Source organism: Pongo pygmaeus, chromosome 7 (genome assembly GCF_028885625.2).
Source record: "Pongo pygmaeus isolate AG05252 chromosome 7, NHGRI_mPonPyg2-v2.0_pri, whole genome shotgun sequence".
Classification (NCBI taxonomy): domain Eukaryota; kingdom Metazoa; phylum Chordata; class Mammalia; order Primates; family Hominidae; genus Pongo; species Pongo pygmaeus.
Genome location: NC_072380.2, coordinates 117,934,538 through 117,947,473, shown reverse-complemented (window position 1 = coordinate 117,947,473; position 12,936 = coordinate 117,934,538). Strand labels below are relative to the sequence as shown.

At 34.1% G+C, this 12,936-nt stretch overlaps 1 protein-coding gene across 6 annotated transcripts in view; it reads right to left on the bottom strand.

Annotated features, from left to right (window-relative positions):
* The window catches only part of ZFPM2 (zinc finger protein, FOG family member 2), a 486,710-nt gene that overhangs the window by 350,964 nt on the left and 122,810 nt on the right, over positions 1-12,936 (bottom strand). For all 6 annotated transcript variants that reach the window (XM_054497587.2, XM_054497589.2, XM_063669020.1 and 3 more), the window contains one exon: positions 11,458-11,559. In XM_054497587.2, coding sequence (XP_054353562.1) covers positions 11,458-11,559 — 102 coding nt within the window. The remainder of the gene's footprint in view (positions 1-11,457; positions 11,560-12,936) is intronic.

The following is a 12,936-nucleotide window of genomic DNA, read 5'->3' as shown; positions in this document are numbered from 1 at the left end:
TCAACTAATAATGCCTTTTTCTCTTTCAGATCTTAATTTGAATAAATACTTTACACACCTTTTACCTAGATTGAGGTCTTTAAATACCAGTTGAGTATCTCTTATCTGAAATGCTTGGAACTAGAAATATTTTGGATGTTAGATTTTAAAAAAATTTTTGGAATATTTGCATAACTTGTTGAGCATCCCAAACCAGAAAATCAAAATTCCAAAATGCTTCAATGAGCATTTCCTTTGAACACCATGTCAGCACTCAGCATTTTCGATTTTGAATTTTCAGATTTGAGATGCTCATCTTGTACCAAATCCCAGGAACAGTAACCCACGATCTTTGGAGAAACAGCTCACCCTAGGTTTAGAACAGAAAACTAACAAGATGAACCTCTGACATTTTATCATGCCAGGAGTAAATAGGCTATCAAAGTCTATTATGTTCATGTCAAAATGTCTCAGAAACCACCCTGAGGTCTTAGTCACTTTTGGAGGGTGAAGGCACCAACTCACTATTCCAAAAATTTTTAAATAATGAGAATGATGCATTTATCCTCCCCTTTCTTTATGAACAGTATTTAGGCATAACCAAATAGTGGACGAAGGGAAGATTTTCATAAGATAATAATTTTAGCTAATAAATTCAGACAAAAAATGACAAAATGTGAAAACCAGCATTTTGCAAATTCTACAGATACAATGGATCCTGGCAATAATTATTAGGGAAAAGTTGATCAGAAACTTCACAAACATCGGATCAGGCTGAAAACACCTAAATCACCTGATACACGGTACTGTCACTATAAGTGTAAGTGTAGTGATAGCACATGTGAGCATTCCCACCACATAGTACATCACACACTTGTACTGATAGTGCACTGGAGCATCCAGTGGGGTACCCAGTCTTTATGTGCCTGCTGATATAAAGCAGTAAAAAGCATCAAGCAATGTGTAGGCAGTATTGATGCCCACCATATCGAACCTGAATTTATTCAAGGATCTAGATTAACAACCAATTTACAAGAAATGTGGGGTATCGAAGAACACGCTACATACACAACATCACCAGGATGCAATCTACCCAATTTAGAACATGAAAAATACTCCAGGAGAAATTAATTCATTTCCACAAATAAGTGTGTGTATGGGGATGGGGGGTGAGTGTAGAGGGAGAGAGACTGCTATCCATTCAAAAAGACTTTTCATATAAACCAATACGTGGATCTTTATTGAATCCTGATTCCAATAAACCAACCCTAGAGACATTTTTTGAGATAAGTAGGGAAGTTTGAAAATGAATTGAATTTTAGATAATATTAAGAATATTTTTATGTGTTATATTGATATTTGTTTAAAACAAAAGATCTCATTTATTAGAGAGACTATCAAAGTACCTATGAGTGAAATGACATGATTTCTGAAACTCACTTTAAAATACTCTAGACACTTGGGGAGGCTGAGGCGGGTGGATCACTTGAGGTTAGGAGTTCGAGACTAGCCTGGCCAACATGGTGAAACCCCATCACTACTAAAAATAAAAAAAATTACCTGGGTGTGGTGGCGCACTAGGGAGGCTGAGGCAGGAGAATCACTTGAATCCAGGAGGCAGAGGTTGCAGTGAGCTGAGATCGGGCCACTGCACTCCAGCCTGGATGACAGGGCAAGACTCCATCTCCAAAAGAAAAAAACAAAACAAAAAAAACTCCAGAAAAAAAAATTTAGAAGGAATTGATGAAATCAGATTAGCTAAAAGTTGATAACTTTTGAAGTTGGGCAATGGGTACATGGGAATTCATTGTACTCTTCCCTCTTCTTTGATGTGTGTTTAAAACTTTGCATATTAAAATATAAAAAATAAAAATAAAAACAAATTAAGTTAAAAATGACTGGTCCTCACAGAAGTCATTACTGAATCTCTTTCCACCAGACTGGGCTGGCACCACCACTGATAATATAGTTTTATGGTATCATTTAAGTTACTTCTAGTGAACAGCTATCACATATGCAATAAGAACTCAAAAATCATTATTAAAACAATTTTCAATTTCTGGTAGAACATGCACTCTCTGAAGTTGAGACCACTCTGGTTTATTTACTGCTGTATATCCTAGGGCCTAACACTCAGTGTTGCATATAGTTGATACTAAATACGTAGTTGAAAACATAAACTTGCCCTAACTAATTTATCTGTGTACTCAGTCAACATTACCCTTCTAGTAATTTAGTTCCAAATTTGTGGCACATTAATATCAAATTGTATATATCTCTATGCATCTATTTTATTTTTCATGATTTTAAACTACTTCTAATGCATATGGTGTTGATCTTTACTTATATTTTAAGCCCACTTATTTTTAAAACCAGACAAAATAAAAACAAAACAGGTTTACTTCTTTCTTTCAGCTTTCCAGATACGAGAGTCAATTTATTCTCACATATATTTGCAGAGCACAATACTGGTACAAGGAAATCAATGCCAATAATCCCTGGTCCAATATGAATATTTAATGTATAATTTTGGATTTTGTTTGTCGTTTTGTTGTTGTTGTTGTTTGAGACAGGGTCTCATTCTGTTGTTCAGGCTGGAGTGCTAGGATCACAGCTCACTACAGCCTCAAATTCCTAGGTTCAAGCAATTCTCCCGCCTCAGCCTCCCAAGTAGCTTGGACCACAGGTGCCAGTCACCATGTCTGGCTAATTTTTTTTTTAATTTTTTGTAGAAATGAGGGTTATACCATGTTGCCCAGGTTGGTCTCAAACTTCTGGGCTCAAGAGATCCTCCCCCACCGAGGCATCCCAAAGTGCTGGGATTACAGGCATGAGACACCGTGCCTGGACAGCACATACATTTTAATAATGGAGGTTATAAAAAGAATGGCAAAGATATTTCTTATATACCAATGCCTACTGACTGGTGGTGTCTTTCTAAAGTGCCCTGTTGAGATGCATTCTAAGGTGAATTACAGTTCAATGAGAAAGAACACAGTAAAACCCTGTTAGTGGACACAAATGGGGTGGGTAGTGCTTATTCAAACCATAGAAATGTTTTTAAAATAGCGTTATAAGCATTATATTTTACTTTATAATGCATAAAAGCATCAAACTTTTGATATATGGTCTAGAATTTTATATAGACCAATCAATTTGTGTTTCACTTGTATAAACAGCATTCACATCCTTTATGTATGATTTCTAGTTTGTTTCATTAGAATGGAGGATGTAAAAGCTTTTGCAAAGCTATTTAAGTGAAGTTTCTTTAATATTTTGTAAGATTTTTCTTGTAAATTATTCAAAGTTTTTTGACCATACCTACATTTTTTAGTGATTTTCCTTTATCCAGTCTTTTGAAGGTTTCAACACAGTTTTCATAGAAATAATATATTTTTGGTGAACATATTTCATTGGTTTAGACAATATTTAAAATAAATTAAAAATTATAGTAAAAAGTATGCCTGGGAAGCATACAAGTGACTGCCCACATAGTTTCTTTCTAACTCCTGGCTCCTGTGTCAGTTTGCTGAGTGGCTGAAATAACAGGAATTCATTGTTTCACAGTTCTGGAGGTTAGAAGTCCAAGATCAAGGTGTCAACAGGATTGGTTCCCTCTGAGGGCTATGAGGAAGTATCTGTTCCATGCCTCTCTCCTCTAGCTTCTGGTGGTTTACGGGCAATCTTTAGCTTTCCTTGGCATGTAGAAGTATCACTGGGGTCTCTGCCTTTATCTCCACAAGGCATTCTCCTGCATGTCTACCAGACAAGAGCAGTTATACTGGATTAAGGGTTCACCCTACTTTCCCACGACCTCATCTTAACCAATTATATCTTCAACAACCCTATTTCCAAAGAACACCACATTCTGAGGTACTGAAGGTTAGAATTTGAACATATAAATTTGGCGGTATAGAACTCAACCCAAAATAGCTTTAATCAGTAAGTTTTAGAGAGGGATGGAAATTGTAGTTTAGTTGAGGGAGCTTCTACTGCAAATAATTAGTGAATTGTCATACATTTGGGGGACCATAAGATAATTATAAAATTTGACACTGTATCCATTTTCCAGTACTGTGTCTCATGAAAAGGTCACTGCAATGAAAAGATCCAAAGAAAATTTATCTCAAATTCATTATCTTTAACTTGAATTTCTCAATTTAACTTATGTAAACAAATTAGATGTTTGCAAACTCTAAAACAAGCCACTATCTAAATATACTTAGTTCCCATTCTTATACAGCTGAAGAAGTATAATCATCATAATAGTAATAATAAATTGGTATACTTTATAAAGTTGTTTATGAATCAAAGACATTAGCTGTCTTTCCAAACAGTGATCCAACCTACTTTTTTTTTTCTTTTTGGTTGTGTTTATGTCTGTCCTAATTCTACATGAGAGTGCAAACTGGAGTAGGGAATAAAAGAGAACTTTTTTACTGTGTTCATGTGGCATTCTGTTCTACAAAGAGTCAGGCTTTCGTCTTTTAATCCGATATCCACTTAACTACACTACAGAAGACTTATTTTTTACCCCCTCTTGTTTCATAAAGGGCTCAAAAGTCTGTACCAGTTTTTGACACTTTGTTATAATATTTTCCTGACCCCCCAATACACACACATGTGAGCACACACACACATACACACACATTCCTCTCTGCCTCATTTTCATATGGACACAAAGCATTGAGATAAAATGATGGTTCATTATAGTGGTACAGAGCTCTTATCTTCATCCGGCAAGAGTCATTTCCTTCCAAAGATTGAAATGCAAATGTGAAAATTAATGATAACTGCATTATCTGATAGCAGAGATAATACCAATTCACTGTCAGAGTAATACACAGTCATTCTAGGATTTCCTCCGCTTCTCACAATATTCTTCTTACTGTCAGACTATATCTATGGTTAACTATGTTTCATAGGTTTCTGTTAATTTACTTCAAATGGCATTTCCCAGATCTTATATCTACCACATTTTCCCAATCAAAAAGGAAACGAAATCAGAACTGTAATCTTCAAGCCCTTCTTTGGACTAGTAAAGAGGGGGAAAAAGCTGTATCATTAAGTATGTGCTTCTATCTCACAGTGGTCTTCTGGCTACAGTTTCACTTTATGCAAAAGTGATCATCTTACTAGTTTAATTTAAAGTACAAAGCAGAACTTGCCTGATCATCTGTATATATCCATAATGTTAAACAGCAACTGTATAAAGCAACTTATTTACAGATACCTTGACCAATTTTTAGTCAAGATGCAACAAGTAGACAGGTCTGATTTTGCCCTAGACATTTATTTTTGAAAATTTATTTACATAAAAAATAAAATAAAATATTAGGAAAAAAAAAAAAAAACAACCAAAAAAAAAAAAAACGTTTTTTTCCATAAAGAACATTAGTGGGACAACTTAAAATTTAAAGGTCTGTAAAATGCACACACATACACACACACACACACACACACACACACGGAGAGAGAGAGACCAAGAGAGATGGAGACAGAGAGAAATGGAGACAGAGCGAGAGGGAGGGAGAGGTAGGAAAAGGGAAGCAGGGGAAGGGGAAGGAGAAGGGAAGAAGGATAGAGGAGTGGAAATGAGGAGAAAAAGAAAATGCATTAAAATACTAACATTTAGGGAATGTAGATGAAGGGTATATATAAAAATTCTTTGAACTATTAAAAAAAAAAAAAATTCTTGAATTGAATCATGTTTTAAGTCAGGTGGAATAGAACATACTTAACATAATACTACGATGACTTTTACATTGCAAAATCATTTGCCAAATTAACTCACTGCAACTAATGTTTAACAACGACTTATTACATGTAAGGCATTGTAATGGCCACACAGGTACAATTGCTGAAATGATAGTAAAAGTAATATTAAGAGTAATTAATTGAGCACTTAGGAAGCTCTGAGCTCCATGCTTTAGATGTAAAATCTCATTAATTATGTAGTTATTATTATTAGCCCTAATTTACAAACAAGGAAACTGAGGCCTTGGAGTGTTAATAGCTTGCTCAAAGTCACAAAATTGATAAGTGGCAGAGCCAAGATATAAACAGAGGGAAGGTTTTTGGTCTTCTCCATTCATGACATTACCCCCAAAATAATTTACCTTTGATGGAAACTCTGACTTATCAGCATAGCAGCAAGTTTTAATATTTGAAAATGTATAATACAAAAAATGATTACTAATTTTATTCTATTAATTCATCAAATCATCAATATAGTGTTGGATTTTCTACTTCATTTTTATTGAAATGACCCAAAGCTTAACATATAAATATTAAAATCTATTTAAATAGAGGTATACACTTATCCTGAAAAGTTTGTGTCAAAGAATTTCAATACCTGCTCAAAATGTTATACCTGTGTATGTCTGCATTAACACATGTTATTGGGGGGGGGTACATGTACTTATTTGCATATTTAAGTAGCATGATATTTTCCTTTCCTTTATTTGAGCTCCTGGAAGTTTCAATTATAGCTGCTATAAGCCTGATGGTAAGACCAAGATTTCATGCAATATTGTACCAGACAAATCAGATTTTCACTATTCTCAAGTGCAAAAAGAAGTAACCATGTTTTAATAAAGTAATTCAGAGAATTAGCATACTGAAAGTTGATGTAAGTAAGATGTGACTTTTAAGGTGCTTGTTTCAGAAAGGTAGATGACAGATTTATGAATATTTACCTAAATTTTCTTTCCCTAGTCTCCTTCTAAATACAAGTACAGAAAACAGACTTCGGTCATGGAATGTGGTTCTTAAGATCGCCAGGGATGTAAACACTATTTTCAAAATAAGGTCAACATTCCAACATTGGTCAGTCTGAAAGGACATAGTGAAAAGTGTTTAACAAAGTTCAGTCCTAGGGTAAGGGAAGACCACTTACATTTAGCAAGTCCTATTCTCTCCCAAGTTCTGTGCTGGACACTTTGTAAATATCACCTCTTTCAAATTTCATCCAAATCACAGTATTTCAAGCTATTATTATTCCCATTTTAAAGATAAGGAAACTGAAGCTTGGCCTAAACTTCTGAACTTAACATGCCAGATCTAAAATCTGTACACTTCATTCTGTAGTTTAAACCATACTCTACTCTCCATTCTATGAGATGCTTAATTATTGCATCAGTGACTCAAATACGGTACATGAATAATTAAAGAAGCCTACAGGAGGGAAATGACATCAAAAAAATGAGAATACGGACAGCATCATGTTACACCTTGAACTTCTCCCAAGTGCTTTTAACAATTATTACAATAAATGCAAGATAAATATTTATTGAATAATTAGACGTATAAGAATATTGGTAAACTGAAGAACTTGTGAGAGTGATAAAACCAAAATTTGTGAGGACAATCAAAGAAAATAAAAGATGTTTACTAAAAAGAAGACAGATGAGATAAATAAAATATAGGCAAAGACAGATGAAAAACCAGAATAGTGAAGAGCAAATGTTCTGTGAATTAGATTCCAAGCAAAGAAGTGTCCAAGTAAAATTTTATAAGAAAGAACAATTACATTAACAGATGTGAGAGGTACTGAAATAATGAGATAATGACTTTTATATTGGCCTGAACCTTACTAGCTTAGTGTGTCTAGCTTTTCATTCAAACCATGAAAGATTCATAGGAACTTGAAGTATACTTAAATAGGAATCAGAAACATTTAAACATGAAAGAATTTCACATAGAAATGTTTACATGTAAGATAATTTTCTTAAAGATAGTTTAGGTTCCACTTAATCATAACAGCTAACAAAGGTGTGAGCAATAGTGATAACAAAACATATCTTTTTTTTTTTCTTTTTTTATTATTATTATTATTATTATTATTATTATTATACTTTAGGTTTTATGGTACATGTGCGCAATGTGCAGGTAAGTTACATATGTATACATGTGCCATGCATCTTTTAGTTGAATAACATAAGGAAAAAAGTACTTTCCACTGTGGAATCTGCATTTGATAAAATGGAACACTTCAGACGGGAGTTGATTCATTATTTAATTCAGCCATCAAGAAAGGCTGTGGCGTCGTCGTCAATCAAACTCTTTTAAAAAAAGATAAATCCTGATCCATCTTAAATGACGTCAGCTCTATGCCTCAAATTCTTTAGATAATTTCCCCGTCCTTTGACTCTGTTCTATTTTAAGAGAAAATCATCTCTCTCAGGGTGACTGTCAGAACTGAGGTGGAGAACCTTAAAATTAGAAGACCTTGAAATCCAAATCTGTTTCAATACCTCATATCTTAATCAATAATTTGCGGCTAAACTCAATTAGTATGACAAAACTTTTCTCTTTATTTCATCAGATATACTACTGGGCATTAGAAACTCTAAGAAGAATTTTAAAAGGTTCGGCTTCAAGACTCAACAACTGCAAAGCCACAATAATGGTCACTGGCATTTTATGTATATGATCTGATTTAATTCTCTAAGAGTTGTTAATATTATTTTCTATTTTTTTACAAATGAGGATATAGGTAAAGAGAGAACAGGTTTTTGGGGGTTTTTTTTGCCAAACTTCCAAATTTTTTGCCAAAAATCTCCCAGCTAGTGAGTATTAAATCCAGAATTGAACCTAAACCCATGGAATCTAAACTAAAGCCTATTTTATTTTTTTATTAATTTTTAATTTTTGTGGGTATACAGTAGGTGTATATATTCATGGGGCATATGAGATATTTTAAGACAGGAAAACAATGTGTAATAGTCATATCAGGGTAAATGGGGTAACCATCAGTAAAGCCCATTTTCCAATACGTTTGGAAACTGTCACTAAAAGTTGCACAATTTTCTCTCTGACTACAGTTGGACAATGCCAGTACTATTTCATTAATAACAAAACTTGCAGTAGTAACATCGAAGTAATTGCTGTTTATGCAATAGCGAAAGCGCGAAATACCCCCACTTTCTCCCGAATCTCCTGATTAAAGGAAATTAATGAATATTCTACCTTCAAAAGTAAATAAATAGATATTATTTTGTTATGAATCAACTTCAATTCAGGGATTTTCATAATAATAAAACCCCTTTTTCGGCTAAATGTGTATAGAGAAAAAATTGTTATTTATTTTATAATAGACAAAGAAGAAATTTTCTTGTAGGCACACCTGCTTAGAGATATATTTTCTCTTCAAAGTTTTGTCATAACCATATGTGCCCAGAAAAGAGTATAAAGTTTTTTTTTTACCAATATCAAATAAATAAAAACAACATTAAATTAAATACATTAAATAAATTTAAATGAAAATGCAAAATTCTTCATTTTGAATGACAGCATAATTCTTCACCTTGTTCACTTTCTCTCCCCTTCTTTTTTTTAGCCACAAATACAACTTTATTTCTCGAAAAGCTTCCTGAAAAAGGTAGCACTTGGCGTACAGCATGTGTTTGGCATTTTATCCCCTAAAATTTGCTTACTTACTCCCAAGTCACTAGAAAAGCTATGGGCCTCAGACATAAACAAAGATAAAAACCTACTCCCTACAAATTTTCCCCATTGTAAGAGTAAGCCAGAATGTACCTTTTCGCAAGCAGGCATATCTAAAAGACCAACTCAACTTTTAAATGTAAAAACACTTCTAAATTAACATATACATACTTAATTCTACGAATAAAGAACTATCGCCGGGCACAGTAGCTCACGCCTGTAATCCCAGCACTTTGGGAGGCCAAGGTGGGCGGATCACGAGGTCAGGAGATCGAGACCATCCTGGCTACTACGGTGAAACCCCATCTCTACTAAAAATACAAAAAATTAGCCGGGTGCAGTGGCACACGCCTGTAGTCCCAGCTACCTGGGAGGCTGAGGCAGGAGAATCGCTTTAACTTGGGAGGCGGAGGTTGTGGTGAGCCGAGATCGTGCCACTGCACTCCAGCCTGGGCGACAGAGTGAGACTCTGTCTCAAAAAGAAAAAAGAAAAGAAAAAACTATAAGAGGCTGGGTGCAGTGACTCATGCTTGTAATCCCCTTGGGAGGCTGAGTCGGGCAGATCATTTGAGCTCAGGAGTTTGAGACTAGCCTGGGCCACATGATGAGACCCAGTCTCTACAAAAAATATAAAAATTAGCCAGTTGTGGTGGTGCATGCCTGAAGTCCCAGCTACTTGCAGGGCTGAGGTGGGAGGATCACTTGAGGCTGGGAGTTGGAGGCTGCAGTGAGCCCAGATCATGCCGCTGCACCCCAGACTGGGCAACAGAGTGAGACCCTGTCTCAAAAAAAAAAAAAAAAGGAACTATAATATATAAAAGTTCACTCACTGTTTTTAAGTTAAAGGTAACCTCCATGACAAAACCTAGATGTTCCGAAAATCTTTTTCCTATTTTTTTTTTTAATCGAGGGAATTCTTCCCCACATTGAGAAGAAGCATCATGCCATAAGGTGAAAATGCCACAAGGCTATATTTTCCTTCAAACTCTTAAAATGTGGTAATAAGGTACTTTAAATATAATACATTTTTGATATAAAATCTTGTATAGCATTATGTTATAGTACACAGAATACAAACATTTGTGTGTATGATGAATAACATTAGAAATGACATCATAATAATCAGATATACTGTATCTTCATTTTTGTTTGCATTATATTTTCCAGCTGCTGGTTTCAGAAAATTACTGCTGGAGTTCCTCTCTTCTTCACGTACAGCAGAGAGCAATTTGCAAAGTCATGCAAGGGTGAAAATGTGATTGAAATATAGGGATCTTTCTTAATGAAAAACGTTACTGCTTTGGAAATTATGGCTAAAACTATTTCAGAACTCACTTATATTCTTAAACCTTGTGACATAATAGTCTCCATTTATAAATATACTATCAATTGTAAATCACTTGGCACCAAATATAAAGCCTTTTTTCTGCAGAGTTCTTTTGACTGTTATATATTTACATACATTTATATTGCTGTGGTGGAGTATTTTGATCAGTTTTTGTTTTTCTTTAAATGATTAAATGTCAAGATCTTTAAAATCAAATGTAATTTTCCTCATCAAAATGAAAATGTTACTCAAAACCTAAATCAAAAGGGGGCATCTTTTGATATTTTCTAAACTTCTAAATACGTATTGAGGTTCAACCTATGACTTAAAACATGACTAAACTGAAAATGATAGTTCTTTGAAGTACTATTGTTTCTTGTTTGTAAGCTTTAATATTGTGCCCAATTTAAATTTGGACATAGCTTAAAGATCCTTTGTTCAAAGAAGCAAGTAGAATTGACTAATTTTACATGATGATGAAAGAAAAAAACAATGGAAACTTCAAGCAGAGGTAGCACTTTGGTTTTTATAATTTATATAACAAGAATCTAAGAAGTATTTTTAAAATAATAATCTTTATTTAAACTCTCATGTAACCAGCACACAAAACATTTTTTGCAAGCTAACTAATGTTCAAGAAAAAAAGAAAAATGTGTATTTCTAACAGTAGTAAAGACTCTTGAATTTTAAATATTCTCTCCTACCTGGTCCATCCCAGTCATCTGTCTCAACTCCAGGTTGCCCCGGTTTTTCTGACTGTGAGTCCCCATCTGATTCTGCTGTCTCCTGGATTCCTTCATCATCACCTGGAAAACACCAACACAAGGAGAGAAAGAAAATGAGCAAAGCTCTCTCTTTCACATTCACATCCTCATAAAGGGCTGTCCTTATCTAATATCTAATTACAGGTTTGTTATACATATTGTCATTATACTAATAAATGTTCATGATTATTTTGATATCTATTGTGGCTTCACAATAAAGAAAATCAGTATTTGTTTTCAATAAATGAATGAAGTTAAGTACTATAAACAATAAAAACATTTCCATGTAAATTTTCCTTTGGAGTTATTAATATATATAAGAAGAAAATGAAACTGCAGTTTATAATTTTTTCTAATACTTTCAATACAGAAAAACTTAACTCATTTATTTCCAAATTATAACTTTTCTAAAGACAAGATGCAGATAAATAAATATCATAGAATACGACATATTTATGGTTTTGGTTGAATTTAGATTACTTTGAAGAACTATTTTATTTTTCCCCAGTTTTATGCTTGCTAAGACTGGGTCTTATTTGTTTTAAAAATGTAGTATAAAAGGCCATAATTAAATGATTAGCCAGCAACTCAACTCCTCACCGTAAAAGAAACTATAAACCTATATTTTTGCTTGAATAAATACAGCTAGTTTCTATAATTTTATGCCATCATTTTCACCTTAAAAAGGCAGTAACATTCTGAGCAAAAATATAGTTATGGCAAAGGAGAAACCTTAATGATACAACCATATTTTAAAAGTAAAAAGTCTAATTAATGAGTACCTTCATTTTAAGTGATACTGTAACAAAGTATGTGCTGCTTTTAAGAAAAGTAGTCCACTTTAACATAATGCATACTTTAAAATATTAACTAATATTTTGCCAGAAATGGTAATAAAATAAAAACAAAAAAGAAAGTACGAAGACAAAAAAACATGAATACCAAAATCACAGCAACTATGCCTTGAATTTAATAATGCCAAGTTTTTTTTTTTTTTTTTGAGAAGGAGTCTTACTCGCTCTGTCACCGAGGCTGGAGTGCAATGGTGAAATTTCAGCTCACCGCAACCTCCACCTCCCAGGTTCAAGCGATTCTCCTGCCTCAGCCTCCCAAGTAGCTGGGATTACAGGTGACTGCCACCACGCCCGGCTAATTTTTGTATTTTTAGTAGAGATGGGGTTTCACCATGTTGGCCAAGCTGGTCTTGAACTCTTGACCTCGAGTGATCCACCTGCCTCGGCCTCCCAAAGTCCTGGGATTACAGGTATGACACTGTGCCCGGCCAATAATGCCAAGATTTTTAAATTAAATTGCTTGCCTATCTAGCTTTCTCTGAAGTATCCAATAACTATTTTCCAGTTTCCCAACCCTCTAATACCACTTAAATCTTTATATGATTATACAAAAAAAAACACTGAA